Genomic DNA, 27,576 nt, shown 5'->3' on the forward strand with positions numbered 1-27,576 from the left:
CTCTTCCTTCTGATGGGCGTTGCCTTTTCTACATCCGTGAAAAGAGAGTGAGTGTGACATTCTGGAGTTTCACCACCGGGATCGTCAAGCCTGTCATCGCATTTAGGTAAGATTGCAGCTCTCTTCGAAAGCTCAATAAAAAGCAATCTGTCGCTGTTTAGTTATTATTGTAATAATCAAAAGAATATCCTGCAATCAATTTAAATTTTATACAGGTACAATGTACATTATACCCTTTTGGATTCAGGACTAACGCGTTAACGGTATCGTTGATTTACGTAGTTGGAACATTTCGTTTGATATGGGAAGTTTGCGGAAGTAGATTCGGCGGTGATAAAGTTGAGCTGAAATATGATCTCTTGCATTCTGCTCTTTCACCGTAGTGCAAAACTTTACAATCCACCAGCACAAACATGTCCGTTTGGGTGAGTGCTTGGGGGGAATTTGCATGCAAAGTTTGGGGGCGCAAATAACTGAAATGAATTGAATCACGTTTTTGTCTTTCTTTCTCAATTACTGCAGGATGATTTGGATTTGCTGTTGGATTCCCCTTCCTCACTGAGTGTGACAGTAAGCTCACTTCAATTCATTTGTGTTTATCTGTAGTGTCACATTTCTAAAGTTAACACCTCAGGACACTTAAAAAATATCAAACAGGTTTTGAAACATTGTCCATACATGGTTGAGGGTTCCAACAGTTCTCATGTTTTAATTGTATTTATAATGAATAATAAACAAGCAATTATTTATGAAACCAAATTATATATAATGCACACAACGTATATGTACAATTGTTTATTTTACGAATATTTTTATTGAACCTACATTCAACACTCAATTATTTTATTATGTATATGGAAAAAAAATCATACAGTATTAGCAAAATTTAAAAAAAAGTGACAAATACTACAGGAGTGTTACTCATTTACTGTATATGTTTAGTGGGCATGTTGAAAATACTGTACGTGACCTACCCCTAGTGTAATGCTCCTAGTTGTGTGTTTATTGTTATTTACTAGTCCAACACAAGGGGGACTGTGAAGGACAAGGCCAATTTCAAAGTGGAAGAGGATGTGGCTGCTATAAGAAAGGCAATAGAGGGCATTGGTAAGACTATTATCTTTGTTATAGCCACTTTTTTTTTCCATTTTGCAAATATTTAATCTTTGGTCTATTTTCTCTTCTCTTGCAGGCACCACAGAAAAGACCCTGACTGAGGTGCTGGCTAAAAGAAGTAACGCTCAGCGGCAGCTTATTGCTCAAGCCTACGAGAAAGCCACAGGAAGGGTAAGTGTGAAATATTGTGATTAAGATTGCGCATGGTGGACAAATGCCAAGCGGTCTCCATCAGGCTTTAATAGCTGACCTGGAGGGCGACACCCACGGAGACTTTGAGGATTTGTTGGTGGCCTTAGTAAAACCTCCTGCCGTCTACGACTGCCATGAGGTCATCAAAGCCATTAAGGTGAGGTGAAGCGCTCGTTTCACAGCAGGTGCACTGTGGTCTAAGGTTTAGTACGTACAGTATCTTAACCCATTGATTAAAACGTAAGCTACCTCACACATGACGAGACAAAAACAGCATGTGTTTTTACTGCTCTTACAATGTGTGGTGTTGTTGAGATGACCAACAAAGCACACGTGGCAATCATGAGGGCCGTCTGCCAAGCCAAACGTGTGGCGTAGTGCCAAGACTGACCTGTGCGAGGAAGTATGGTGCCACAGGGCATCCAGACCGCAGGAAAAGCCTAGAAAGACAAAAAATAAATCAATAAATTGGACCGTAACCGCCTGATATTCGCAAGGGATATGGGCTTAGCCCTGCTACAAATTGCTAAAATCTGTGGGTAATTGACACATCCCAAAAGATGATTTACAATTTGTCCTTTCCAGGGCGCAGGGACCACCGAGAGCACGCTGACTGAACTCTTTGCGTCGAGATCCAACAGGCAGATCAAAGCCATATCTGACGTGTACCTGGCAGGTGAGCGTCCTACACCTCAGAGGTTTGGATTCCGCCGCTTAGCAATTGCTTCAAGGCAGTTCACGACGCAACATGTTTGTCGTAGAGACGGGGAAACTCCTAACTCACGACCTCAAGTCGGAGGTGTCTGGAGATTACGGCAAAGCACTGCTTATCTTGGCCGAGGTACGCTTGGATTCAACTGATATATTCTTTAGTTAGGGGTCAAATCACTATAAAATCAGATCATATTTTAAATGAAAAGTGATGATATTAACTGCGTTGTTGGGTTCATCCTCACAGGGGAAGAGAGACGAGAGCTCCTTTGTGGATGCAGCCAAAGCTAAAGCAGATGCCAAAGTACTGTATATGCATAACCTTCACTCACCCAAAATAGACCTCATGACTTCACATCTCGCCAGGCAATAGATTTGTGAGGAATGTTGCCACCATTACCTTGAAAAAAAAATAGCGTTGTGACGTTATTTATTTTAAAAGTAGCTCATTTCGATTCAACAGATAACCACGCTTACCATAAAATTGTCAATTGCGCACACACACACACATAAATTAAGGGTTTGTTTCCACCGTCATGAATCCCGCCAGGCTTTGTACGAGGCAGGAGAGAAGAAGTGGGGGACCGACGAGGGCAGGTTCATCGACATCTTGTGCCACAGGAGTGTTCCTCAGCTAAGACAGAGTGAGTCATTTCTCTTTATCATCTTCAGGGCCACATATGATTTTTCAAACGGACCGATGGGCGAGATATTTTGGTTCCATTAGAAATGATATGACGACAGTCTTCTACATAATGTGCACAATGACATCATCAAACCAAGACCTTGTAAATATGAATGGAGGAAAGGCCTGTTATTTTGAAGTAGCATTTCAGCACCTTACTAGAGAACAGCAATTCTGCAAAAAGTATTGAAATGGTAGATAGGGCCAAACTAATTTTAAATTTTTATTTAAGTACCTTTTATTATTATTTTTTAAACATCAGAAGACAAATCTCACGGCACACCACCAAGCAAAAAAAAAAAAATGTGACTAAAGGTGTACTTACTGCTGACTAGTGGAAGTGCATGAAATTGTTCTGCCTGTCGGCACACTGATTGGAAATCGGTTACATGATAAAAGTCAGAAACATAACATCCGTTATTGCGTTTGCACAGCTCTAGTGGAATACAAGAACATAAGCAAAAAGACTCTGCAGGAGAGCATCGAGGGTGAAATGTCCGGAAACCTCGAGGAGCTTCTGGTGGCTGTAGGTGAGAATGACACTGACGTTGGTTGAACTGTGGACCCCGTGGAACCCATGACGTATGTTCCATTTTGTTTTTTAAGTTTAGAAGATCCTTGATAAGTCTGTTGTGTTAACTTAGTTTCTTCCATCTAGTCAAATGCGTGAAGAACGTCCCGGCGTACCTCGCAGAGAGGCTTTTCGAGAGCATGAGGGTGAGCAGCATCCCTTTCAGGAGACCCCCAAAACATTGTTCAGTGCCTTTATGTTCAATTTTGCCGGAGTGGACGATTACATTGTCATTAGAAGCATCGAGAGGAATGTTAAGCCTGCCGAGGGTCGAGAGGGCGTTGTGCAACGTTGGTTCAAATGTAACAGCGGGTGATAAAAGTTGCAAGTGCCAATACAAAAGAATGACGGATTTGCTTATGTGTGCCATCCCTTCACAGTTTTATTTTCTAAAATGTGTGTTTTTAGGGTTTAGGGACCACAGAGTCCACACTGACCCGGATACTGGTCAGCCGCTCCGAAATAGACTTGCTGGACATTAGAGCGGAGTTCAAGAAGCTGTTTGGATATTCGCTCTACTCGAAACTGGAGGTCAATATATACGGAGACATTCCACAGCTAAATCTTGATAAATATTAAAAAAAAAAAAAAAAGACTAATATTCAACTTTCCTTACTTTTTTTTGTCCATCAGAGTGAAGTGTCAGGCAGCTACGGTGACACCCTGAAACATCTGTGTGGCCAAGACTAACGCCCTCAAAATTCCTGCAATGACAAATAGCAGTCAGCTGGGAAACGATATGGGACTTTTTCCAAAAAAAGGAATCGTCCAACAGACCACAACACGAAAGGAATGTGGAATTTGAGGTATTTCGTTAAGCCCGACAAACCACAAGAACTTAAATGCATTTCCCGTTGCAGTGACTGATAACTGGTACTCAATAGTATTTTCTTGTCCGTTGTGGAGACAGTTCAATAAAGACTACACCAAGACATTTATGTACAAAATGTTTTATTTAAGGCTTTTGTTCAAGTTGCTGTAACCGACGCCGACGCACGTCATCAGGACTTTATCTCCGCCTTTGCGTTCATCCTCTAAAGGCTTGCGGACTTCAATTTTAAACATGATCTGGAAAAAATCTCGGATGTGTCTCAGAAACTCAATCCTGTGGAGAGAGAACAAAGAGATCATTAACTAGGGAAGGAGAAGTGTTGCACAACCTATTTTTATTTTTAAACAAAAATCTAGAATGTTTGCTACATGTGTCTTGAGTTTCAGTCCCACAGGATACTCATATCGTTTTTGGGCTAACTTGTGCAACATGGCCCTGCCCCCATTTTTTTTTTTTTAAGCCTTCCTCAGTCCCCACTCCTCCTCCTCTTCCATGCGTAACTGCTCCCGTGCAGGCAGCGTGTGGTGTGGTAAAAAGAGCAACACAGTTGATACCAATATTAGTGACAACGCTAGTATTTTAGGAAGTAGAACACACAGGGTAAAATGTAATTCTTTAATAATATTCCTGTCAAAAAATACAAATTGAAGCTTGATGTCAGGCGTCTGGACGAAGTGGCGTGTATAGCGATGGCACTGCCAATCTTCAGTTATCATAGTACTGTACTTGAGAGCAACACAGCACCGGTACCATGATAACTGAAAATGGACAGTTCATGGTTCAGTCCTGAAACGCTTCCACCATTACGCAGTTTGTTTTTTTGGTGTCTCATAGTTGAATAATAACTAAATGGAAAGTGTGCTGCAGCCATCCACATGTTTATGACTAAACCGAGCGCCAGCTCATCTTCACGTTGGGTGTTGGAATGGCTTACGTGTACGGCGAGAGGGGTCCGAGCAAAAGCTTCGACACGTCCTGTTGGCCAAGGGTCATCAGGAGCAGTGCCAGGCTCTGATTGGATGAATCAACGCAGCCGCCCTGCAAACACAAAGGGGGACCACCGCGTGTTTGTCTGCTCCGTAATGTACGTCACAGAGACGGAGATGTTTGGACCCGTGACGGAGCGGCAACTCCGACGCAGCGAGTCTTATCACCCTTGAACAGTGGAAAAAGTCAAACGACCCCACAGTGGTTATAGAGTTTGCAACTTTTTAAAAAAAATAGACAATAGGGCTACAACTAGCGATTATTTTAATAATTATTTTGTTCGTTTATTGAAGAATCTTCTGTTAAAAATTGTTTCCACCACACTTATTCAAAAACAGGAGAATTTTTTTTAAAAATTGAGTGCAAATTTTACTATAAAATGTGATTTTGGCAAAGCCGCTAATTTTTACATAGGTCATGCTACAACAAAATTAAAGTAAGAATTACCGACAAAAAAAAAAGGTGATGAACTCATGTGGGGGGGAGAGTTATAATTTTACAACAATCAATTCTGAATTTTGAGAGGAAAAATACAATAAATGTACAAGAACATGTTTGATTTCAAGTTTTATGTCAACAAGTTAAACATTTTCAATTTTGAGAGTGCAGTTGCAAGACTCTGAAGTTACAATTTGTGACTCTCCTAACTTTACAACTATTTTTATCTTCAATTTGACTTTTTCTTAATCATTTTCGAATTACCTTAATATTCTTTGCCGTTTCGGCAACAGCACGTCTTACCTCCAAGTGCTGATTAGATCGGCTACAAACGTGCTCACACTTTCTCTAATCAATCATCTCATTTTCACTCGCTTTCTTTTAGTAATACAAAGAGAACGTCTGTTTCATTGAAAAAAAAAAAATTGGCGTCTGAACGCAACATGGCCATTTGGAAAAGTCCCTTGAATGCTTACAAGCGAATGCCAAGTCCCTTTTCCAAAAAAGGCATTCTTAGTAGTACATTTAAAAACAGTTGAATCCTGTTCTTCCAGGACCGTCAATGCAAAAGCAGCAACTCTAAGCACGCAATAAGAAATGTACAATTGTTAATACAGTTGTTAATAAGAATACGCCAAAGAACAAGCAAGCATCCAAACTCAATACAGTATCTGTCGAGGACCACTTACATCAGCTCCAGTCCATTGTTGACGTTGTGTCCAAAAACAAAATGTCCATGGAATGAGGTTGCTTTACTACAAACTGACTGTACTGATTAACCAGAGAGCAAACATGCAGAGCACCCGTTTTTTTTTTTTTTTTTAAAGAAAGAGAAAAATAAATAAATCACAACAATTCCAGCTGGCGAATCAATATTCTTGTTCCCGTTTCCTTCTCGACTGCGACCAACTCCACAACGGCAGTCGGGTTATTAAAATAAGCTGTTATTCAAATAAACAGTTCTGAAAGGACCTGATCTGCCAGATGCTTCTGCCTCCAAAAAAAGGGGAAAAAAAAAAACATGTTTAAAGAAAAGCGCCACCCATACTTGGAGCCTCTGGGGCAGACACATCAGCTCCAGACCGTGTGGTGCTGCCACTGAGGATGATGCACCCAACAATATGGCTCTTTCAGAGTTAATCAGCAATACCCTGACCAGCTAACTGGGCTCACATGGCACCAGTAAGAAGCCAAGGCGGACTCGCGCTCAACACACACTTCCTGAAACAAAATCTACAAGTTCACACTGTTATTTTCCTCCCCGTGAGACATTCATTCGTTTTTGTTTAAACATAGCGACAAACAAACATAGTCGCCTTAGTTACTGCAACGGGGCAAAAACAAAACTGCCGGATGAGGTGTCACCTGAAAAGCTGCCCTCTGAGCACAGCGGCTGAGGCTTGCTCCTTATGGACGTCAAGTGGATATAATATTCGGTGGCAGTCATCTGGAACGCTAAAATTAAAAGCCAAAGTTTCGCTCCAACTTGAACTCTGACCAATTTTATTTCTAAAATTCCCTTTTCTGCCTACCAGCAAACTACTTGATTGTCTCCAAACATTTTCAATGGGGCGGTTTCAAACAGTTGTAAATTTTCAATTAATTTTCAACTTTAGCTTTGCATTTCTTGTTTCAAAACACATATTTGCAATTTTGCGCTTCAATATCTTTGACTGAGGCGCAAAATGCAAATTTTGACTTTTTTTTTTTTTAAAGTGATGTGAAGCCGCTTATTTTGAGGTTGCCATCTTCATGGAAAAAAAAAAAAAAAGTTTGTCCTGTAAATGTTTATCTGATTGGGCTCGGTACTTTGGGTTTTGGCCACCCGTGCGATTGAGTTTCATATCCCCAGACTTTGAATGTGTCTGTGCCATATATGCCCTTTAGATACCTTCCACATGCTCATTGTGTATAGAAACAAAATCATAGCTGAATCCCAGACTGACATTCCTGGGGGAATGTCAGCAAACAAGGGCAGTTGTGTGTGACCGTTGCGCCACGTCCGACTCATGTCATACGACAGGTATTCAGCCAGAGAATACAATACTGTCTTGAGGACAGACTGACTACTGTCATTCCAAGAGTCGTGCTGATATCGGCTTGCAGCGTGTGTCCGAAGCATGCGCCTTTACGAACATTGGGGTTTGTAAAGTACAGCAACATCGCTTCCTTGTCTTCATAACTGTTGCATTGGACTACTTCACCATGCCACATGCAAAACAGATCACATGACTGTACAACCATCCAGTGTGGCGGAGCTATCCAAATAAAAGGGCTTGTTTGTTTGCATAACACTTGCTTAGAATTTTGAAATTTGATTCACAAATAAAAACAAATCATGTTTTGCAGCACATGGTCTGAAAACCCAAATTCGAGTCGCTTGACATTACGATGAAAAGATAACGCAAAACAATACGCTATACGTTTTGGGTTTTTCTTTTTTTAACAAAACTGAATTTTACAACACTTACCCGATAAACTTCCTCCAGCAGCAGCTTGGCGCAGTTGCGACCGAGATCCTCGGGCAAAACGGGGTCTCCTTGCCCCTGTGGCGTGGAAGACATCTCGGCACTGAGGAAACAGCCTTCAAGAGTCTCTGCCACGAGTGTCAGGCCAAAACCCGGTGACCTGCAACAAAACCGGTGCGACCGTTGGAAGATGACAACAGCAACCACAATGTACCCCCATAGCACCTCCTGTGCGAGACAAATTAGGAAATATTATGCTATTACAGCATCTTGCTACCCCCCCACCCTGATTGTGCTGTGATAACAACAGATAGGGCTTCAAGTTAAAATTACAAAAGTACTTTTTGGACATGAACGCTTTCTGGGAGGTGGCCTGACAAGCCAAGTTATGGTGACCTTTGTCAGAAGTGACACTGGCCCTGTATAATCATTATATAATGGAAATGTGTTGTTATTTCATTCCTTTTGGGCAGCCATGTCCAGCTCCGGGCCTCAAGGGCCGCAGTCGTGCTTGTTTTCCATCTCTCCCTGCTGCAACACACCTTATTCAAATGATCGGATGGAAAACAGGCAGGACAGCAGCCCTTGAGGACCGAGTTTGGACACCCAATTGCTTTCATGGCTATGACTGTGTGCCAATCCCACTGAAGGTAATGCACTCCAGTTATACAAATTATGCTTCGAAGAATGATCAAAATATTTACTTGGCAACTTTTGGGTGTTCAAATGTAACTGCGCCACAACGTGTCCACCACGCCTATCATTCAGTTGGCAAATTTGAAAGTGTTGTAGCACTACCTAGTGGTGGAGAAGGTACGTTACAGTTTTCCCCAAACCTCTCGGGGGGAGTCCGATTTTGCCGCATGTGCAAGGGGTCCTTGGTTTATGAAGAAGTTCTGTTCCCTGCAGCATCAATGCAACCCTAATTTGTATGCGAGTACGATGGCACCATAGTCGGTCGCAAATCTACATTAATGTAGCAACTAACTTGGAGTTACACAAAATACTTTAAAGCCATGAATATAAACAACTAAATGAAAAACATTCATTATTGCTAAAACATGTCTTGTGCCGCGTGATAACTTTGTCTTGCACTCCTGCACAAACTGTTTCCTTGAGCATCGTCCGGAATGGTGTATGCTGGGACTGTCGCAGCGCAGCGCAAAGCAAAGCGGTGGGCATACTCACTTGCCAGAGTTGGCTCCCTTCATGTGGTCCGTGTGGATGTAGATGTCTGGAATGAACTGGTTGAGGACTCCCCGCGCCGACTCCACAATCCTGTTGCCCATTTGGGGGGAAACTCTCACCGAATATCTGAGTTTAGACCTTCAAGGCTCATCGAAACAATGTTGTGATGTGTGCACTGGCAAAGCACAGCCATCTCGTGGTGTGTTTTCTCAACCGTTATTGAGCCATGAAAATGTTCTCACAGAAAACCAAGCATGCTATGACACATTTCAGTTGTATGTCGAGTATCCACGGCGCTCGTAATGCACAAATAAGTCAGAGAGTAAGATGATTAGAAGGATACGCTACTCCTCGGATTCTCTTAATCTTCCCAGAGTCTGTAAGCTGCACCGGCCTGATTGTCTTGCGGACGGGACATGTGAAGACAACCTCACCTCCTCCACCGGGTGCCATTCCCCTCTTCATCACCTGAGGGCGCGGAAAGAGAAAGATTCAGCCTTGGGCTTTCATTTCTGAATTTGAATGTTCAAAGAGGTTTTCCGCGCCACCTTGAGGTCAAAGCCTTCACCCTCAATGCCAAACTTCTTCATCAACGGAAGAACCGTAGACTTAAGTCGATCAACCTAAAGAAAAGGCAGATGTGAAAGCAGCGGCAAAGAATCGGGAAATGTGCTCCACTGTTGCCCTAACAACATCCATCTCCCAAAATGTGCTGATGACCCCACATGTGCCAATATAGGGAATTGTGTTCATCTGCTGCTGACGTCAGTAGGCTCACACAGTTTTCAACCTAATAAGGGCCAAGATCTGCTGAAAACCATCAGAAAGAACACCTAATAATACTGCTGAGACTATTTTGGGGTGGGGGATTTTTTTTTTTTGCTGCAGGTTTGCCTCTTACACAGATTAAAATTTCCCCACAAATAAGACATATGCCTTGAGCAAACCATGAGCAGTTAAAAAAAATCTTATTATAATGCAAAATAATGAATGGATTAAGTATCGCCGTGCAATATTTTTAAAAACTATTTAAAAATATGGTTAGAACAATATCTTTCCGCCAAACATATTCTTCACACAGAAGGCACCTGGTACTTTCTGCGGTGGAGTAAATAAAAGCCCCTCGTCACAACATGCGGAATTATGGTAGGTAGAATCATTTATCACAACCGATTATAAAACTTTACTAGAATGAAAGTGAAGCGTGTTATCTCACTGTCGGGTCGGTGGGGTCGTTGGTGATGCCACGCAGGGTTGCCTTCAGTGGGTTCTTCATGAAGGGAGCCAACATGAGCAGGGCCTCCAGGTAGTAACCGATGGAGCGCTGAAGATTACAGTCATGTTCTATTGAGCCCCCGTAAAGTAAACCGGGCTGGTAAAATAACACGGCACCTTGAAGAGAAAGGAATATGGAAACTTAAAAGCATGGAAAAAAATACACTCAGCAAATTCACTAGCATTTTTAAAAATATATACAGTATTTGAAATCTGTATTGTATAAACTGGGTGATGTAGGAATATTATACTTATCCACCCATCTTTTCAATCAGGATTTTCCTCATCATGATCATGTGAGCCATAGGCTTTTAACCGCTGACCTCTGGGCCCCAAAATACCCCACAGTAGATTAAAGGTAACCAACTGACTTTTAGGTGACTTTGCTTTGTAAGGTATCAAATTTTTGTTTGCATCCATTTTGTTCATGTAAGCAGTCCAAATCAGTCAAGACAGGTAACTATAAGGAAGGGGGAAAAAAAAGACCCGGCAAATATTATATATTCAATAAAAACTGGATTGGCTCGCCCAGCTCCTCAGGCATGTCATTAAAAAAATCCGGGAAATTGGCATAATTTCAGTAACACATTCCTGAATTGAAAACACAAAACAAACATTCACCTGTTTGGTTTATTTCTATTCTGGAGCCATTGGTCACTTTGTCCAGAAGTCTGATGAAGCTGGCTTCAAAATCTGGAGAACATTCAAAAAGCAATCTTTCAATAAAACTGAAATATTTATCATATATTAGTCCCCTCCCCCCAAATTTAAGAAATTGTGCAAATATTGAAAAAAGGCGTGACTGTGAAGTTTTCGCATACCATAACAAGACATGAGGGTGAAGCAATCCTGACGTAACTAAAGGGCGTTTGAATTAAATTTATTAGTAACTAACTGCTTCAAATTATAACAATCAAAAGCTTAGTGCACAGTGAGAAATATCCATGTTTATTCAATTCATCAGAGTCACAAACTCTTGCGTTCTCCCCCCCTTGCTTACCCTCACCAAACTCACTCCCAACTGCGTAGGAGCTAGCTCGTTAGCATAGAAGCTAACTGCGACGCCACATGAATTTTGACTTCCCAACTCACTCACCACGTAGCCCCGGATTGTCGTCTTTGGACCTTATATTCCTGATTTTAACCCTCTTCCCGCTCAGCGTAGACAAAACGAGGCGCTGCCTGAAGAAGTTACAGCCGTCGTAGTCGAGCCCGTGGCTTGCCATGATGATGATGATGGTGATGTTGTTGTGGCTGGCTCGCTGCTCTTGCTTGGCTCAAGTCAGTGGAAATCCACGTGTGTTTTTCCAGGAAGACGCTGACGGCAGAAGGCTACGGAAAAGCAGGAGGGACACACATTTACAAGCTTTTTGCAGTACCACTTCCGCCCTGCCGGGAGCGTTTTTGTGTGAAGAAACACAACAAACCTGTTTGCCGACGACAAACTAAGCTAATGCGACACATATAAAATGTAATATTCTGCAATCTCATTTCAATATGTCTCTGTTTGCTACATCATTAAATTAATGATCAATTTAACGTGTGTTATATCATCCATATTAGCGACGTGACTGGTCATATGCAACCGTTAGGCAAAAACGCATCCATCTATGAACAAATAAATCCCTCAATTAATAAATATCTTCAAAAAAATTAGTCTCGTCCTTTTGCTCGTCAGGTTACCCCAAAGAAAGTTCGTCCAGCTTTCGAGCCACGCCCATTTTCGTTGACGTCACCCACTTGCGTTGCCATCACGGCCACTCTTCGCTTCACCCAGCATCCAGAAGGAGTTTAATCCGACTTGGGCAAGTGAAAACTGAAAGTGGCATTCCCGATATGGTTCTCCAGAGGATTTTCCGTGCAGTCATCATTGGACCCCCGGGCTCCGGAAAAGGGACGGTGTCTGGGCGGATAAGCAAAAGTTTTGGACTCAAACACATCTCCAGTGGGGATATTCTGAGGGCCAACATCAACGCTAAAACTGGTAAGCTTAATGATGCATGAATGGAATAGGGAAACTTAACACCATTAATTTGTGCACACATAAATAGGGTGTGCTTAGTCTACTGTGTTGATAAGACCACCACTCCTTGCTTATCTGGAACATACACAGGGAGTTGTCATCAAACTGGTTCGCAGCCACTTATTGTGCTGGGAGTAGTTTCATGTTTGCACTGGAAACACTACTTGGCCTAACATGGCTTGACCGAACTTTGGAAGAAGGCTCCCTCGGCATCACCTTGACGGAATGATTAAAAGAGCTGTAAAGATAAGCAAGACAATGCACGTATTCGTTCCGTGAGTGGAATTCGATATGTGTGTGGTGGTATCACGTTGAGTGTGCTGCTTTCTGCACAATTCTAAACCATGAAAAACCCTTTTCACGTGGTGCACTTAGCAGTCAAAATATGTTGTTATAATCTTTGTCCATGCTCGAGTTTGCCTTGGATTTGAACTGTTCTTTTCTTCGTGAAAAACAATCAAAACACGCACTGACTCAAGTATTGTACAGTATACATAACTATTGTACACACTTAGCTTGGTTGCAATGAATCGCCTCGAGCAAATCATGATGGCAGATGTTTGACACCTTTCAAGGGTCTTGCAACAATTTTGCATCGACTATAAAATAATAAATGCCGTTATTTGCACTTGCATGCATCAGGGCGACCAAGTGGTTAGCACCTCCACCTCACAGTCCTGACTGGGGTTATTGGTTCAAATTTGGCCTTTTCCTCGTGTAATTCGACCTTGTCTCACTTTCCAAAAACAGTCACGTTCGGTTCGTTGAAGACTAAATTGACCATAGGTGTGAATGTGAGGGTCAATGGTTTTTTGTCTGTCTGTGAATTGCTATTGACTGTCAAACAGTCCAGTGTGTATCCTGCCTCTCCCCCAAGGTCATTTGGCATATGCTCCAGCTCACCCGTGACCTTAAAGTGAACAGGCACTGTTGGGAATGGATGGAAGATATTCAATAAGGGCAAGCTCGTTGGGCTAATTGTTACCATTTCTACTGCACGGCCTTCCTGTATGCCATTTGTATGTCCTCCCACATGCTTGCATGCAGTCAACATTTCGGTTAAGGTCAAAAAATCCATTCCGGATGCATTTGAATGAGGCTCTGTCACTCATACAGTTACTCATTAAGGGACTATTTGAGTTTTTTTAGGCTTATGTTACCCATCAATTCATTTTATATCGTGCTTGACTCGGTTATGCTCACGAGTACACTCTGGAGAATGTCCCATCACTGGTGAATATACTGTATGTACTGTCATGAAAAAGAAAAAGTACATTTTGGCGGCTTTTTTTTTTCTTTGACTTCCTGTTTATTTGTGTCAGAGTTGGGACTGCTGCTTAAGTCGAGTATCGATCGAGGTCAGCTGGTGCCCGATCACGTCATGTCTCGCCTCATCCTCACAGACCTGCGAGCGATAGAGCAGAGCAGCTGGCTGCTCGACGGTAAGAAAGCTCGACACACTCATGAATTTCGAGCAAATCTGCAAATCTTTCTACATGCCGCAGTCAACCTGTCGTTACATGAATGACATGCATAGGTTGGCCAGGTACTTTCCCCTCCAACCCAGAATGCAAATGCTCGAGACTTGTCTGTCTATTTCTAACATTTTACGCCCTTCACTACGAACCAGGAAGTAAACTCAGGACATTGAAATGGTCGTATCTGGACTGTTCTGGTTTTCTTAGAAGACATTTCTCCTCATACAGTTGTAACAGCATTGTTTTTGTTAGCCACTCTGGATAAAAAGGCTGCCAAAGGAAGTCATGAAGATTTTGTTGTTTGAGTTATGATGCAAGTCATTACCCAGAATGCAAATCGAAGATGCCCTCCTCATGTCTAATGTTTTTCTACGTGAACCAGGAAATAGCCTGCTTACTGGCAAGTGGAAAAACACAAATTCAGCATTTTTCTTTTTTGAGTCATGAAGGAAGCATTCATTCCATATCAGATTTTTAAAAAATGGATCAGTTAAAGTTTATGGAAGGATTTTTGCAAAAGGCTGAAAAGGAGAGAGTTGGAAAAATGAATCATAATAAAATGAGAATTTTCTGACATATGAATTTAATGGTCTCACTTTCAGGTTTCCCTCGAACCGTCACCCAAGCAGACTCTCTGGATCAAGTCTACAGTGTGGACACAGTCATCAACCTCAATGTTCCTTTCCACACCATTAAAGAGAGACTGACCTCTCGCTGGACTCATCTTCCCAGCGGCAGAGTGTACAACATTGATTTCAACCCACCTAAAGTGCCTGTAAATACATGGCTTATTATTATAATGACCACATTTTTCCAGTCACTTTGAAGTTGGGAAACGGTTACCGATAAAAACATAAATTGGAATGACTGACCTCCACCAAAGTTGAATCGTCCCACTCGATGAGTGAGGTGGAAATAAAACAAAAGGTGACCACATTTCTAGGTCTTATTTCATGGCACGCTGGGATTATACAAGAGAACAAAAGTGCGGTGAACATCTTTGCGTTATCTGCTCTGTAATTGGCTCGATTGTGATCTGCTTACGCTTAGTTCTATCGCTATAGTCACTGGTGCAAAGGTCAAAAGAACTCAAATCGTATTGTCGAGATGATTCAATAGTGTGTCGGTACTTTGCAGTGAGGCATAAGTCCACTTAGCTCACATGCGCCACATTGAGTTTGATTGCTTTAAGTAATTTGATCATCCAACCTTTCATCATTCAGGGTCGCGATGATGTCACAGGGGAGCCTCTGGTCCAGAGGGACGATGACACACCAGATACGGTCACGAGGAGACTGAAAGCCTACGAAACCCAGACGGAGCCCGTCTTAGAATACTACAGGTACATCCGTGCACCTCGCATTTAGGAACTGTTATCAGAAGCAACATAGAAACAAACCCACACAAAGGTGAAAACGTAACCTCCTTTAGTGGATGTCGTTTCATTTCAATTTTTATTTTTGAGGTGTTGCGTGTCAGTCCCGCTATTACATCACGAGTGTTAAGTTTGCCTCTCTGCAGAGAAATAATTAAGTGAAAATGGCCAGATGGTTGCTCGTATTTCTCCTTACGGCCTTTCAATACGGCCAGCTTCCTCCGACACCGCAATGTTTGTGAAGAGCACATTTTTGTACCTTCATGCACATTCCTCACATGTTTATTTCACCAAAGGATTGCTTCAGAGCCACATTCCTTGAGGCTGGTGGAACCAGATTTGACCTTTTATCGAGGTCCAAAAATGGCACAGTCTTAAAAAAAAAAAAAGAGGCAACGTTTTAAGTTGTGGAATCACATTGAGAATACAATCTGAGCTTGTTGGGGCTCACAAGGAAATATAGCAAATGCAAGAAAGGGAATAACAGAAACTTACTGAAGGTATTTGACCATTGTAAAATAAAAGTTTAAAAAAAACAATTATGAAACCTTTTGAGAATGTAGTTGAAGATTTTTAAGTGGTTATGGAAGTTTTCAGTGAAGGCGAGTTGACTTTATGTGTAATATTCGTAACCGTCATACAAAGGTAAAAAGTTAACCAGGGTTATAGTGTAACTTAAAAAAAAAAGTTTACTCACCAGCACACCCATGACCCAAATTAGGATAAGCGGTACAGCAGATGGATGCATGGACGTAATTGTCACTGAAGTCATAGTGCGCTTAGCAGTCATACCATTTTCCATTCACATTACATTCAATGTGATCATCTCTGAAGTCAGTTTTTTGAAAAATATATCCATTATAATTGTCATATGTTGTTTCCTCTATTTGTGTTTCAGGAGTAAAGGTGTGCTTGAGACCTTCTCCGGCACAGAAACTAACAAGATCTGGCCCCACGTTGAGACCTTCCTTCACAAAAAACTCTCTGTGCTCAATCATAGTGTTGCATAGCAGAAGAGAAGACTGCCTTGTAAAATTTACCAGCTAAATTGTCTTTACTAATACACGGACCATCCAGGACCCGTGCCAACCATGGGACTTTTTAGAGCGGTTGAAATTTTGCTCTCATCATTCCACATTGTGCCTGAGACCAATAGAAACACAACAGGTGTTTTTGTTTTCTAAAATTCATCCGATTCAGACGACACTCCTAGATGATAGTACCATAGGGTCCACATAAAGCTTCCTAAAATAAACCAAAATAGTTTGATGTATATTTTGGCATTAGGACTGTTTCTCTTGTAGTATTATGACTATTCAAAAGGGAATGTGCAATGGTCGACCATAGTGATCTAATAAATTCATTTTCACTCCAGTGCCTTCAAAATGCTTTTTTTTTTTTTTTTTTTTAACATTAGCACAAGAACAACCTTTTTTCCTCAAATGCTACATAGTTTAGACAAGCACACCACAGGACCAGTATCACGTGCTGTGACCAGTGTGCCGTTTTGTGAGGAGCTGCCTTGCAATGGAAAACGTGCCTTACGTAATAACGTGAATGGATTAAAACACGAACAAAAAATGTGAGATGCTAAGCTTCATTAACCATTTGAGTGCAACATACAGCACGACCATGTTTTTTTTCCCCCTCCACCGTCATAAAAAGTAGATCAATACAATTAAGAGTGGAGATCCTTGTGGATGAATGGGTCTTTCTTTCAAAACTGTCGTGAAACCGAACCGCTCTAAAAACATATAGTTATGTCACTTTCTCCTCATTTTGAAAATAAAATCCACAATGCAAGGCTTTTTCATACAATATAATTTAATGCACCATCTGGTCTCCTCAATTCCACTCTGCAGCAGAAAATCACTTTATATTTATACTCTTGAATTTATTACAGAGCAGATAGGTGGCTGGAAACTGGCCTGAGAAAACTGGCCCAGTGACCAAAATTAGTCATTCAAACGTGAAAACAGCAACAACAAAAAATTTCACACAGTTCAAATGAAAAGCTTATCACAAGCCCGCTTGTAAAAGTTTAGAAGTCGGCATGATTAAGGCTTCAACATAAAAAGTAAAGTGTGAGTTCAAAAAAAGTCAAATATTAAAGTGCAGTACACATTCGGATGCAAATACCTCCTTTCTGCAGACAAACGTACTCAAAAAAAAAAAAAAAACGGGCCCTTTTGATCTCTCCACCTTCTCCCATAATGACAAGTCAACTGGAGATGTAGAAATAAAAACATTAACTAAAATCCTATATTGATAAAGACTTGAAAAGCAACATGCATTGAAAAATGGTGTCAAACGTGATTGGCGAAGCTACACTGGATTTTGTGTCGTCTACTCCAGCGATTCCCAAACAGCAACATTTATCAACAGGCCGAACGATTAAATGCTCTTTCATTCAGTGGCAGAAGACTACCTCGTCAACATAAAGACTATTTCCCCAAACAGCGGCCTCCGCCGCAAACAGACCTCGGTCCGCCGATTAATCGAAATGCATTCGAACGAATCAACTCTGCATCTCAGAGACCTTTTTGTTTTTTATTCCCTAAAATGAGCCCGTGGGTGTGATGTGAAGAGCCACATACACACTGTGTAGCGTATGAAGAGTCCATGCCTGGTTGTCATAGTAACCATGTCTGTACTGTACTCACTATTGGCCCGGCAGTATTTGGATGACAGAGCTTCTCTGTCAAGCGGGCTGATTTGGGTAAGGCAAGAATTAGTGTCTACAGAGTGTACTATACTGGCTGATCTTATTTTACAAAAGCATGCCAGACACATTATTGAAACACCTAGTTATATATGTTGTACCGACAAAAATCAAAGGGCATCATATCTCCTTTTAGTGTCACCATTTGGAAAAGGAGACAAAAAATAATTTAAACCAGCATTATTTTTTATCCAAATCACATTTCAAACTTAACATTTATTTATCCCTAATGGTGGCCACAATATGAGGAAATACTGCAAATATAAATATATATCTTGGGGTGACTCTGGAGTGTGAATCCTCGTCGGTTTGACTTATCTCACAATGCATTTAAATACAAAGTGCTTGGTCATGCCATAAATGCATACTCGTAGGCTACAGTCCAGGAATCGACATTTAATATTATTTGAACACCTGCCATTAGGTCCATTGCTGTGCCAAGATGAACTATTTTGAATTTATGCAAATTGTGATTACATAGTACAGGTACAACGAGGACCCGGGTCATCATTTTAAAGCAACTCTTGTTTCTCTGATGATGAATGGCTGCATTAGAGGCCGCCAGTCGAGACCTGACTAAGGGCTAATCATGCTGGTCTTTATTCCTGTTGTGCTCGGGTGTCGTTAAGAAGGGCTTAAAAAAGTCAAGGTGTTCCTACATGGGGAGAAGGTGAAGATGGAAGAAAGGCAGCCACGTTTCCTAAGAGGTCTCCATCATGCGTATATCGTCACTTTCACTGGCATCGTCCTTTGTCCGTCTCTCTGTGTTTATCAACAATCCAGCTTCTAAACAGCGCTTGGAAGGGTACTCCGCCACCTGTTGGAGGATAAAACACGGGGGCTTTAGTGACATCAGTGGCCCTTGGTTGTTTTTTCGAGCCACACCCATAATCAAGAGACGCCTCTTTTCTCATTTTCAGGGATGCTCTATTCGTCTTTGTGTGGGGCCCCAATACACCTTCCACAGTGTCAGCACTGTGCAGATGAATGTCAACGAGAGCGACAGGGGAGAGGAAAAGACGCGGGTGGATTAAGCAGCAGTTGCCTTGTTAGAGGATTATTATCAATGTTTATGTAACTGCCCTCTGCCTCTTTAAAGGTCATGTGCCGACCAACGGGATTTCGACAGGCGCTCCTCTGATGCTGAGATAGATGTGAAATCAGAGAATGACACTCGGGACGAGGAGGCAGGGCCAGGAGATTCCAGCTTCACTTCCAACAGGCTGCGCTGCATTCCTCGGCAGCAAGTTGTCTTCAAGCCTCTCTGGCAGCGAGGGGCCAACAAAGGGGGAGGAGGAAGTTTTTCTTTTTTTTTTTTTAAACACAGGATTGTGAAAGTATCCGAGGTTTGGAGTTCAGCCGACCAGAGGGAAACGATCCCACTTCTAACGCATATACAAATTAGAACAACTCAATTACGCCGAGTATGCTCCGAGCGATTTTGAACATTTTCACAGATTTTTGAAACGAGAGCGAACCCACACGTGACATGGAACAAACAACAGTCATGCGTATTTTCCACGGAGCATTCTAAGGGTTTTTATTGTGTGTTGCTCAACTGAAACTGTTTTTTTTAATATGATACAATGGCGCCACCTTACGTTTAAATCTGAGTACAGCCATTATCTATGTACAGGTATTTCGGTTTGCGCGTTTCTCCAACCCTTTTCAGCTTAACGCACACATTGGAAATTGAGCTGGGGTGCAAACTTACAAAAGTATATCACGTATTACATTATGTATACAAAGTGACAATAAAGAACATGGAAATGTCATATTACAACAAACCAAAGACAATCAACAAGGCTAAAATGATATGTACCAGCTTGATGACCAAATGATAGGAGCTTAAAAGTGATTAAAACACACACACGCACACATTACTTTTTAAATTACTGGTACTTGTACTGCGTATGAACAGTTGGGTTCCTGTCCAGTGTCTGGTCTCTCCATCAATCAAGCGTAAAATTAAGCAGCCAATGATAGTCACTTGGGGGTTGTAAAAGTCGCTAAATATAGTGACTCCTACAAACATTGCCAAACTGGCAACACAGAGTAGCTGCCCGCTTTATTTCATATCCCAGCTCTGCCCAAGTCGTCATGGGAACAAAAGCGGCACTCGGCACTTGCCTGGAATAGGACTTCAACCCAAAACGGCATGATTGGTACCAGCATGTGATCAGTAGACGTTAAGCGTGCTAAAGCTTTGAGGACACTGACACATGTTGCGTTCCGACCTCCAGTTTGGGAAACTGTCACAGTGAAATACTTGAGGAGTGTTTCTACTCACAAGACAAAACCACAAAGTACAACTCACACCAGACCAAAAAAAAAAACTTACTTGTGTTAAAGAGCTTTGAGATTCTTTGGGGTCGAGTCTGAGGTTTGTGCCATTGCTCGGCTGTTGAGTTGTGTTGTTGGATGTGATGCTTTTACACCTGACCACATGTTCTCTCACTTGGTATTTGAAGGCCTCAAGCTCAGTGTGGAAGACTTCCAAATAGACGTCTTGTCCTTCCTGCACAGCAAGAGAAGAAACACGAAATTTGAACTACCGAATAGTAGCCAGCAACCAGTAGAGTAATTCCTGCCCAACTGGTGTGCTGCATGAAGGGGCGACAAAATCTACAAAAATGCACTTAGTATGCAGATGTGGTTGTTTTTAAAAGTGCTCTCCAAATGAAATGGAGTTATTACTTTTTATTTGATGCTTTTATTAAATAGCTAAATTTAAGTTGGTTTTGACTGGTGTTGCATCTGAATAAATTAGGAGTAGGTGGGTCATGACATGCAGGTGCCTTACTTTGGCTTTTTGGAAGAACTGCCTGAAGCAAGCTCTGGGGTCCTGCCGTGAGTTTGATGCCATCTCCAGGATGAACTGCATGGCTACAGCTTGGTGAGCCACCTGCTCCATCAGCGCTTCTTTCTGTTGGAAATTGCTTCAGGTCAGTATTTCGTCATCCTAAATTTTTGAATAATCGTTCAAAATGAAAATGCCAAACATATATCCAGCTCATCATTTCAACATTACCCCTTCTTGCTGGAGCGTGATGCACCACAAATATAAATAGTTGGCCGTCTCGTTGCAGATGAGCTGAGGCTTCTCTGCCAGGAATCGCTGGCTGTCATCCCATCGCCGCAACATACCTGAAAAAACATCTGAACTTAAATTTGTGGTCTAATCAGAGCCATTAAATGTTAGCAGGTGTGCTTACCCCCATTTCACACGAGTTTGAATGTGAGTTGTTAAATTTGAACACGGCCACAGCGCCAATTATAAGCAAAAGTGTTTTGTAGAGGTTTTAGATCACATTCATTTTGGAAAACATTTCATTGTTGTGGTCTCGTTTTGCATGAAAAAAATTGTAGTTCGTCACATGGCAACAACAATGCAACATTAGCATTAAAATGAGGTTGACAAGGTTCCTCGTTTTTATTCCTGATTCCGAATGTCACTTACCAAAGTGCCTGAGGTCTTGCTCAGACTTGTGGAGAGATGCCTTGCACTGTTCTGCTTCTGCGGGTTCATTTTGGACATTGATGATACTCTGGTGGAGACAAGAGGACACTGATGCTTGTTGACTGGCAGCAAAGATAACGTTGAATAGAAAGCAGATGATGTAATGCGACTACAATGAACCCTCGCATATTTGCACCCGGTCATGGCATAACCTGTCACAACACACCGGCTTCAGAGCAGACGTCTGTAAATCAAGTTTTCCATTTATCTTTCTATTTATATTTATATATAAATACACCCGTTGTCTATAGCGCTTATGCTCATGAGATGAAGCCTGTCCATGCTGATTTAGGGTGAGAGGTAGCGTACACCCAAGATGTGTCGATACTCTGGTTGAATAAATGAACAGCTCAGCACACACTCACTTTATCAAAAACATCCCAACTTCCGTCGGCGCCGAGCACAGGTCCTAGACTGGGCTCCTGACATCCCAGCATGCGCTCCTTGCGGAGCCACTCCTCCTCGGTGTGGGTCAGTTCCGTGGGGCTCGCCCGAGTCCGAGCGTGTTCTTGCTCCAGGGACTCGGAGCCGTGAAACCTTAAAGCACACAGGCGGTCCTGAGCTTCGGCCAGCATCCAGCTGGACACCATGGAGGTCGTTGAGCAACCCTGCTGCTGGTCCTGGCACAGGGATGCCTCGGCACAACTGCAGAGCTGTGTTGATGTCTTATGAAAGCAAAAGGGGCATAATCATTGACTGGTTGAGTCAACATCAGTTTTTTTATTTTGTTTTGTATTTTTAGCGGAAGTACTTTTATCCCCCCCAAGATCAGAATTAGAATCAGAGCTTTTAATGTTTTGATGGTATGATTAATTTCTATTTTATTAAGAATTGTCTGTGTCTTAGCAAGTGCTTCTTGCTTTGGTTTCAACAATCATACATAAATAATGCACGGAATATCTGGACGCTATTTTCGTCAGATATCTTAATCCAAGAATGCATCACTTGGATACTTGTGAAGGCTTGGCTGGGAAAATATCCCACGATGCATTTCGTGCTGCTATATGTGGAAAAAAAATCGGGGGAATAACAAGATCACAGCTGTTCTAATTTACAAAGAGACTTGCAATCTCAGGAAGAACATTCTCCTGTTCCATCTTTAGGGAAGACTGTACTCTGGGTTCTTCATATTGTGAAACGTCTGGTCTCTCCTTAGATACTTCCTGTTCACCGCTTTTGTCTTCAGTGGAAACAGTATGCGTCAGCAGGCCACATAAAGTGATGTAGTGGACCAGGTCTATCCCGCCAGCTTTCAATTTCACACCTGTGCTCTGCCTCATCACAAAAACATTTCGTGCCATAAAGGCTTTTGGGCTTTCATGATCACTCCCATCCTTGCTTTTTTTGGAATGGGAGCACTAAAAATACTTCATCTTATTTAACAGTCTGATGTTAGTGTCGGGAAATGTGGGGGGGCCCTGAGGGAAATTTAAGGGGCCAGCAAGTGGAAAATGTATCTTCCCAGACACAAAACAACACAAGATTTTTTTTCCAAGTTACACAACATAGATAGGCATTAGATACATCCGTACACATAGTTCTCACTATATAATAATGATCTATGTATGTCACTATATTGCGACGAGGGTTAGCAAACGCGAATCCGAAACACAAGCATGTGGCTAGCTGTTATGCCACCCACTTTTAACTTTTGCCTTGATTGTATCAGATATCAGGGAAAACGAACTATTGGCTCCCTTGAATTAAAAGTGGTCGGGGTGGTTGTTGGGTTGCTTGCTGGGGCTACTTACCTGCTGGTAAGGGCAGCGTGTATCCGTTTCAGGGGACTCGCTGTCGGACAGCCCGTCGTTGTTGCTTCGCCACTCCATCGCTGCTAAACTAGCAGCTAGCCCGTTAGAAAACACTGTGCCAATGTGGGATTAATATCGATCAACTAGGGAGGAGCTTAATCTAATCGTCAATGTGACGCACTACATTCCCACGACGGAATTGTCAGTGGAAATAGGATAAAGCAGCTCCCGCAGTAAACATGGGCAAACAACCTAAACTCACTGACACTGCTGCTACAGGCTCCAGCAACTAAACGGTTGAGCCTAAACAATCTCTTGAACGACGACGTAACACCCACGTGATACAGTCGGAACTTTTCGTCGTTTTTGTTTTTTTTACATTAAAATGTAAAATAGGACAATGTCGTGTTTTGTAATCAGTCAGGAAAGATAAAACGTTTATTATTTACAGTTAATTAAAATGAGTCGTTCAACATAAATGCACTGCTTGAGTTTTACCTTTAGAAATTATGCTTTAAAAGAATGTCGCAGTTTTTTACGCGGGGTGTTAAACTATTGGGGCAGGGTGTTTAACTATTGGAATTAAAACACATTAAATCAAATTCTTCAATCAATTTGCACAGAATAACAACAAAACAAAATGTGCCGAGAAACAGACAGTAATCACTTACAGTGATTATTAGCCATAATGTTGTTTATGTTGAAAGAAAAAAGAAAAAATATGAACTCTGTGGCGAACGAATTACAGTATTTTGCAACTTTCTCACGTGACCCAATAGCGAGTTGAACATTTGAACTGTCGTTTCAAAACCAGGAAGTAGATTTCTGTATTTTCTTATGCCCTAGTCTTGGGTTGCAGGTAAAATACTCCGATTAATGGAACACCTTTCTTTCACATATCATGAATGTCTGTACTGTTTACAACATATTTGTCTGTTATATTTTATATATACTTTACAAGCTGTTGAAGACGGCATAAATTTAGAGATGACGAGTTTCCTCAAACACCATTGAGGGCAAAATTAGTCTTCTTTTTCACTGCAAGCAAAGGTAGAAGTAGCTGAAACTAGCAGCGCAAAATGCCAATGTGGTGAGTTGTACTGTCGTAATACAACAAAACTGATGAATATTACTTGTAATCGATAATTGTACAGGTTCTAAAAGGGCTATCATGAATTAAAACTCGGTTTGAGCTGGCTAAAATTGGGCACGACAGATGTGATAAAACCTTTAATTTATTGTTGGTCTTTAAACGCTAATAGTTGAGCAAACACGAAATTAACCGAGTATTACGACTGCCTTCAGAATTAGTGTTTCGTGTGATGTTTTTTATTAATGTTTTTGTGGAAATGGGTTCCATCGCGTAAATGGGTAACGTAGCTTTAAAAGTAGGTGGCGGTAGATGATAAGATATAATTGCAGGTGTCGTGCTAACCCATTGAGATACAGGATATAGATCCCTCATGTAGCGGGTTGGCCAGTTGCTGTGTTCAGCGAGCGCGTCCGCCATGTTTGATGTGGCAAATCTGTCCGTGGCAAAACATTTGATTATTCCTAAACATAATATGCACCCATTAATACGCTTAGGAAACAGATGACGACTATTATACACTACTATTACTACTAACATTAAAAATAATAAGCGCCAGTGCCTTTCATAACCCTCAAGGACACTGTATATCAACCAAAATAGAAGGAAAACATGGCAAGGAAGTTCAGGTGAGTAGACGAAACTGAACACATCATTTATAATCTGATGATTGGAGGTTAATATTTATTTCACATGAAGTGGACAAACACCAAACCAATGTAGATATTTTTTTCAAATGAAATTGAAAATGAAATTAATGGTGCCTCACAGTTTGAAGAGGATTTGAACATCATTGGATTCTGTTTTTATTCATGTTCAACACAACTTACCAACTTTATTGGAACTGTTTGTATTATACCAGTAACATGATCCTGAAATGCCAATGTGACATCACACTGCTTTCTCGGCCCTTTGTTTTTTGGGAAAACTATAGTATGAGAGAGGTGCAACTAACACTCGAAATAGTTACTTTGAGACACTTTAGCTAAATAGGTGGTAGGTCTTTTGTTTGAAGGCTGCTTTCATAGCAGGAATAGAACAGGTTTTATGTCTATGTGGAACTTTTTGGCATTAACCACAAAGTCAAATCATTATACTTGCAAATTGTCCATATAGAATCAAAAGTCATTGTTCAGCCATGAGATCTGGCTATATGTGTAAGACGATCTGTGCATTTCCGAACAACCATTAAATGAAACATCTTGACTCATAGCCGCACTGTGAGTCAATGCATAAGAGGCCTCAAAACACCCTCAAACAAATTTCTCAACCCTCTCTGAACAAATATTAATGTGTTTTTTGAGTCTGAGCCCCTTCTTCTATAAACATGACCACTATTCATAGCGGCCTCATTGTCCAATGAGCGCATTTTCTTTCATCTTCTCCCCAGATTGACAGAAACTCACCAGCTGGTGGACCGAAATGAACCATTTGACTCCAGATTCAAAGGGTTTGTATCACGGTTCGGTACATAAGCCATTTCAAGGTTTACGGATGGTGTGAGAGACTGTACTTGCTGGTTTGATTGTTTTACATTTCTAAACTAGTAGGGCTTTTTCCATATACATATTTACGGTACTGTCAGTGTAACTTGAGTGTTCGTGATCCAACTTGTGTACAAATTTAGGTTACATCTCTGCCCGAGGAACGGAATCCGTCATAAAACAACAACCACCAGTACACAATTGATCTCATCGTTTTTATTGTGTATTCAGAAATGTCGTGAGTAAAAAAAAAAAAAAAAAATCATTTTTGTGTAAACCGAATTTATCAGGCTCCCTGTTTGAAGTACTGTCTTGTAAATATGGTGGCAAATCATTGTAGAGCCTGAAGTACACATGTATGTTCATTATTTATACATAGGCTCAAAAATCATGCTCTTGAGGCTCAAAACCAGAGTAATTCATATGCAAACATTGCTTTATAAGGGTTCAGATTCAGCAAGTGCTCTTAATCTTCTCCTCCATGCTTTACAATGGCACCTGTTGAAAGGTTTATCCAGCACATCAACAAATACAAAAGTGCTTGTTTAGGAATGTCATGGCATCTTTCCAGCGGGGCTCAACCACTCGCCGACGCTCTCTGCCAAGTCACACTGAAGCTGTTCTGGTGGCTGAAGTGACACCAAGCGCCTCATTTGCACACTTGATCTTTGTGTTGCCTTTATTTTGGCAGCTCCCTGGCAACAGGGAGGCAGAGCAGCTCGTGCGTTGAATTTCATCGAGATGGAAGTGTTACTTTTATTTATTGTTTTTGAGTCATTTTGGTCTAAACCATCGGAACTCTATAGTCTTGAGCGTTTGCCTTATTTGGGTTGACCAAAACACATTCTAAAACTGACCTACGGCCCGCGCTCCATATATGGCCGTTGAGAACTTTTATAGAACACATGCTGAATAATCACCTTCGATACTGCTCAACTGATTGTAATATATTTTCAAAAATTTCCATTTTGAGTCTAGCTTTCTTTTGAGTTTAACCTTGGATGTTTTAATTGCACAGTTGATTAAATATTAGCAGCAGCACTTCCTCTGAGAAGGCAAACAAAGGATGCACATTGATGATGATTAATTGGATTTGATGTCAAAATAGAAATACAGGCAAACAAGTCGGATAACTGAAGCCGGGGTGCGCAAGTTGAGCACATACAGTGAAAGAAAGGGGTGAGAATGAAGAGGAGGGAGAGGTCTCCTGGAGTCTACGTTCCCAGGCTGTGCATCAGGAAGGCTTTTATTTTTTACACTATGACTAGTACATAGCCCTTTCCTGGGGAAATCCGAGACAAAATCGAGAGAGGCTACTGCGGGGAGGGTGCGGAGGACAGGAAAACGAACCCTGGGAAGGAGGAAGGGAGGTAGGGGGAGCAGGTATGGTGGTGAAGTGACAGAAAAGGAGCTCCGACTGAGAGACAAAAAAAAAAAACATTCAGTATGTAATTGCATAGACAAATCTTCCCCTGTTTTTATTTTCGTCTGTGGCCTCCAAAAAAAAAAAAAGTCGTTTTAAGCTGCCCATGCGTTTGGAATGCAGAGCTGATGTCAGGTTCCTTGACTGCCCAACTATCTTAGCTGTTATGTCAATGTTATGGTGGCTCCAGTTTGCGTATTAAATAAATATTTGATGTCACAGCTTGTTTGCTATGCCCGCTTCGACC

General features: G+C 41.5%; 5 protein-coding genes across 10 annotated transcripts in view; 3 read left to right on the forward strand and 2 right to left on the reverse strand.

Moving 5' to 3' along the window:
• anxa3b (annexin A3b) lies at positions 1–4,207 on the forward strand. Its single transcript, XM_019857368.1, has 14 exons — positions 1–106; positions 384–425; positions 523–570; positions 1,020–1,107; positions 1,193–1,287; positions 1,352–1,465; positions 1,894–1,984; positions 2,070–2,149; positions 2,267–2,323; positions 2,570–2,663; positions 3,139–3,234; positions 3,363–3,421; positions 3,684–3,806; positions 3,909–4,207. Exons 2-14 carry the CDS (start codon positions 414–416, stop codon positions 3,963–3,965), a joined length of 1,014 nt encoding a protein of 337 aa, XP_019712927.1. The 5' UTR covers positions 1–106; positions 384–413; the 3' UTR covers positions 3,966–4,207.
• Positions 4,208–4,209: 2 nt separating this feature from the next.
• On the reverse strand, positions 4,210–11,798 carry rcl1 (RNA terminal phosphate cyclase-like 1). Of its 3 annotated transcripts, none has more exons than XM_019896533.1 (9): positions 11,560–11,796; positions 11,085–11,156; positions 10,405–10,580; positions 9,737–9,811; positions 9,532–9,656; positions 9,189–9,314; positions 8,004–8,160; positions 5,042–5,145; positions 4,210–4,380 (listed from the first exon to the last, which is right to left on the reverse strand). In XM_019896533.1, exons 1-9 carry the CDS (start codon positions 11,687–11,689, stop codon positions 4,227–4,229), a joined length of 1,119 nt encoding a protein of 372 aa, XP_019752092.1. In that variant the 5' UTR covers positions 11,690–11,796; the 3' UTR covers positions 4,210–4,226. The 3 variants fall into 3 exon arrangements, with proteins under 3 accessions (XP_019752092.1, XP_019752901.1, XP_019711720.1); XM_019897342.1 differs by lacking the exon at positions 11,560–11,796 and adding an exon at positions 10,723–10,795 and having other exon boundaries at positions 11,070–11,156; XM_019856161.1 differs by lacking the exons at positions 4,210–4,380; positions 5,042–5,145 and adding an exon at positions 5,154–5,262 and having other exon boundaries at positions 11,560–11,798.
• Positions 11,799–12,196: 398 nt separating this feature from the next.
• ak3 (adenylate kinase 3) lies at positions 12,197–16,713 on the forward strand. Its single transcript, XM_019860169.1, has 5 exons — positions 12,197–12,447; positions 13,809–13,928; positions 14,567–14,739; positions 15,188–15,306; positions 16,238–16,713. The coding sequence occupies exons 1-5, from the start codon at positions 12,300–12,302 to the stop codon at positions 16,347–16,349; spliced, it is 672 nt and encodes a 223-aa protein (XP_019715728.1). The 5' UTR covers positions 12,197–12,299; the 3' UTR covers positions 16,350–16,713.
• A 432-nt stretch (positions 16,714–17,145) lies between these two features.
• Positions 17,146–23,906, reverse strand: cdc37l1 (cell division cycle 37-like 1). 2 transcript variants are annotated; one of them, XM_019859093.1, is made up of 7 exons: positions 23,333–23,906; positions 21,947–22,246; positions 21,522–21,609; positions 21,093–21,208; positions 20,865–20,987; positions 20,403–20,579; positions 17,146–18,878 (listed from the first exon to the last, which is right to left on the reverse strand). In XM_019859093.1, exons 1-7 carry the CDS (start codon positions 23,408–23,410, stop codon positions 18,762–18,764), a joined length of 999 nt encoding a protein of 332 aa, XP_019714652.1. In that variant the 5' UTR covers positions 23,411–23,906; the 3' UTR covers positions 17,146–18,761. The 2 variants fall into 2 exon arrangements, with proteins under 2 accessions (XP_019714652.1, XP_019714090.1); XM_019858531.1 differs by having other exon boundaries at positions 17,146–18,881; positions 23,333–23,905.
• A 264-nt stretch (positions 23,907–24,170) lies between these two features.
• exd3 (exonuclease 3'-5' domain containing 3) overlaps positions 24,171–27,576 on the forward strand; it is a 30,632-nt gene continuing 27,226 nt past the window's right edge. Inside the window, exons 1-2 of one of the 3 annotated variants that reach the window (XM_019891098.1) lie at positions 24,171–24,191; positions 25,813–25,872. In XM_019891098.1, coding sequence (XP_019746657.1) covers positions 25,845–25,872 — 28 coding nt within the window. In that variant the 5' untranslated portion in view covers positions 24,171–24,191; positions 25,813–25,844. Of the gene's footprint in view, positions 24,192–24,305; positions 24,423–24,483; positions 25,052–25,812; positions 25,873–27,576 lie in introns of those variants that run through there. The other 2 variants (XM_019890268.1, XM_019891955.1) reach the window with 2 other exon arrangements.

This window comes from Hippocampus comes, unplaced genomic scaffold, assembly GCF_001891065.2.
Source record: "Hippocampus comes isolate QL1 unplaced genomic scaffold, H_comes_QL1_v1.1 scaffold65, whole genome shotgun sequence".
NCBI lineage: Eukaryota > Metazoa > Chordata > Actinopteri > Syngnathiformes > Syngnathidae > Hippocampus > Hippocampus comes.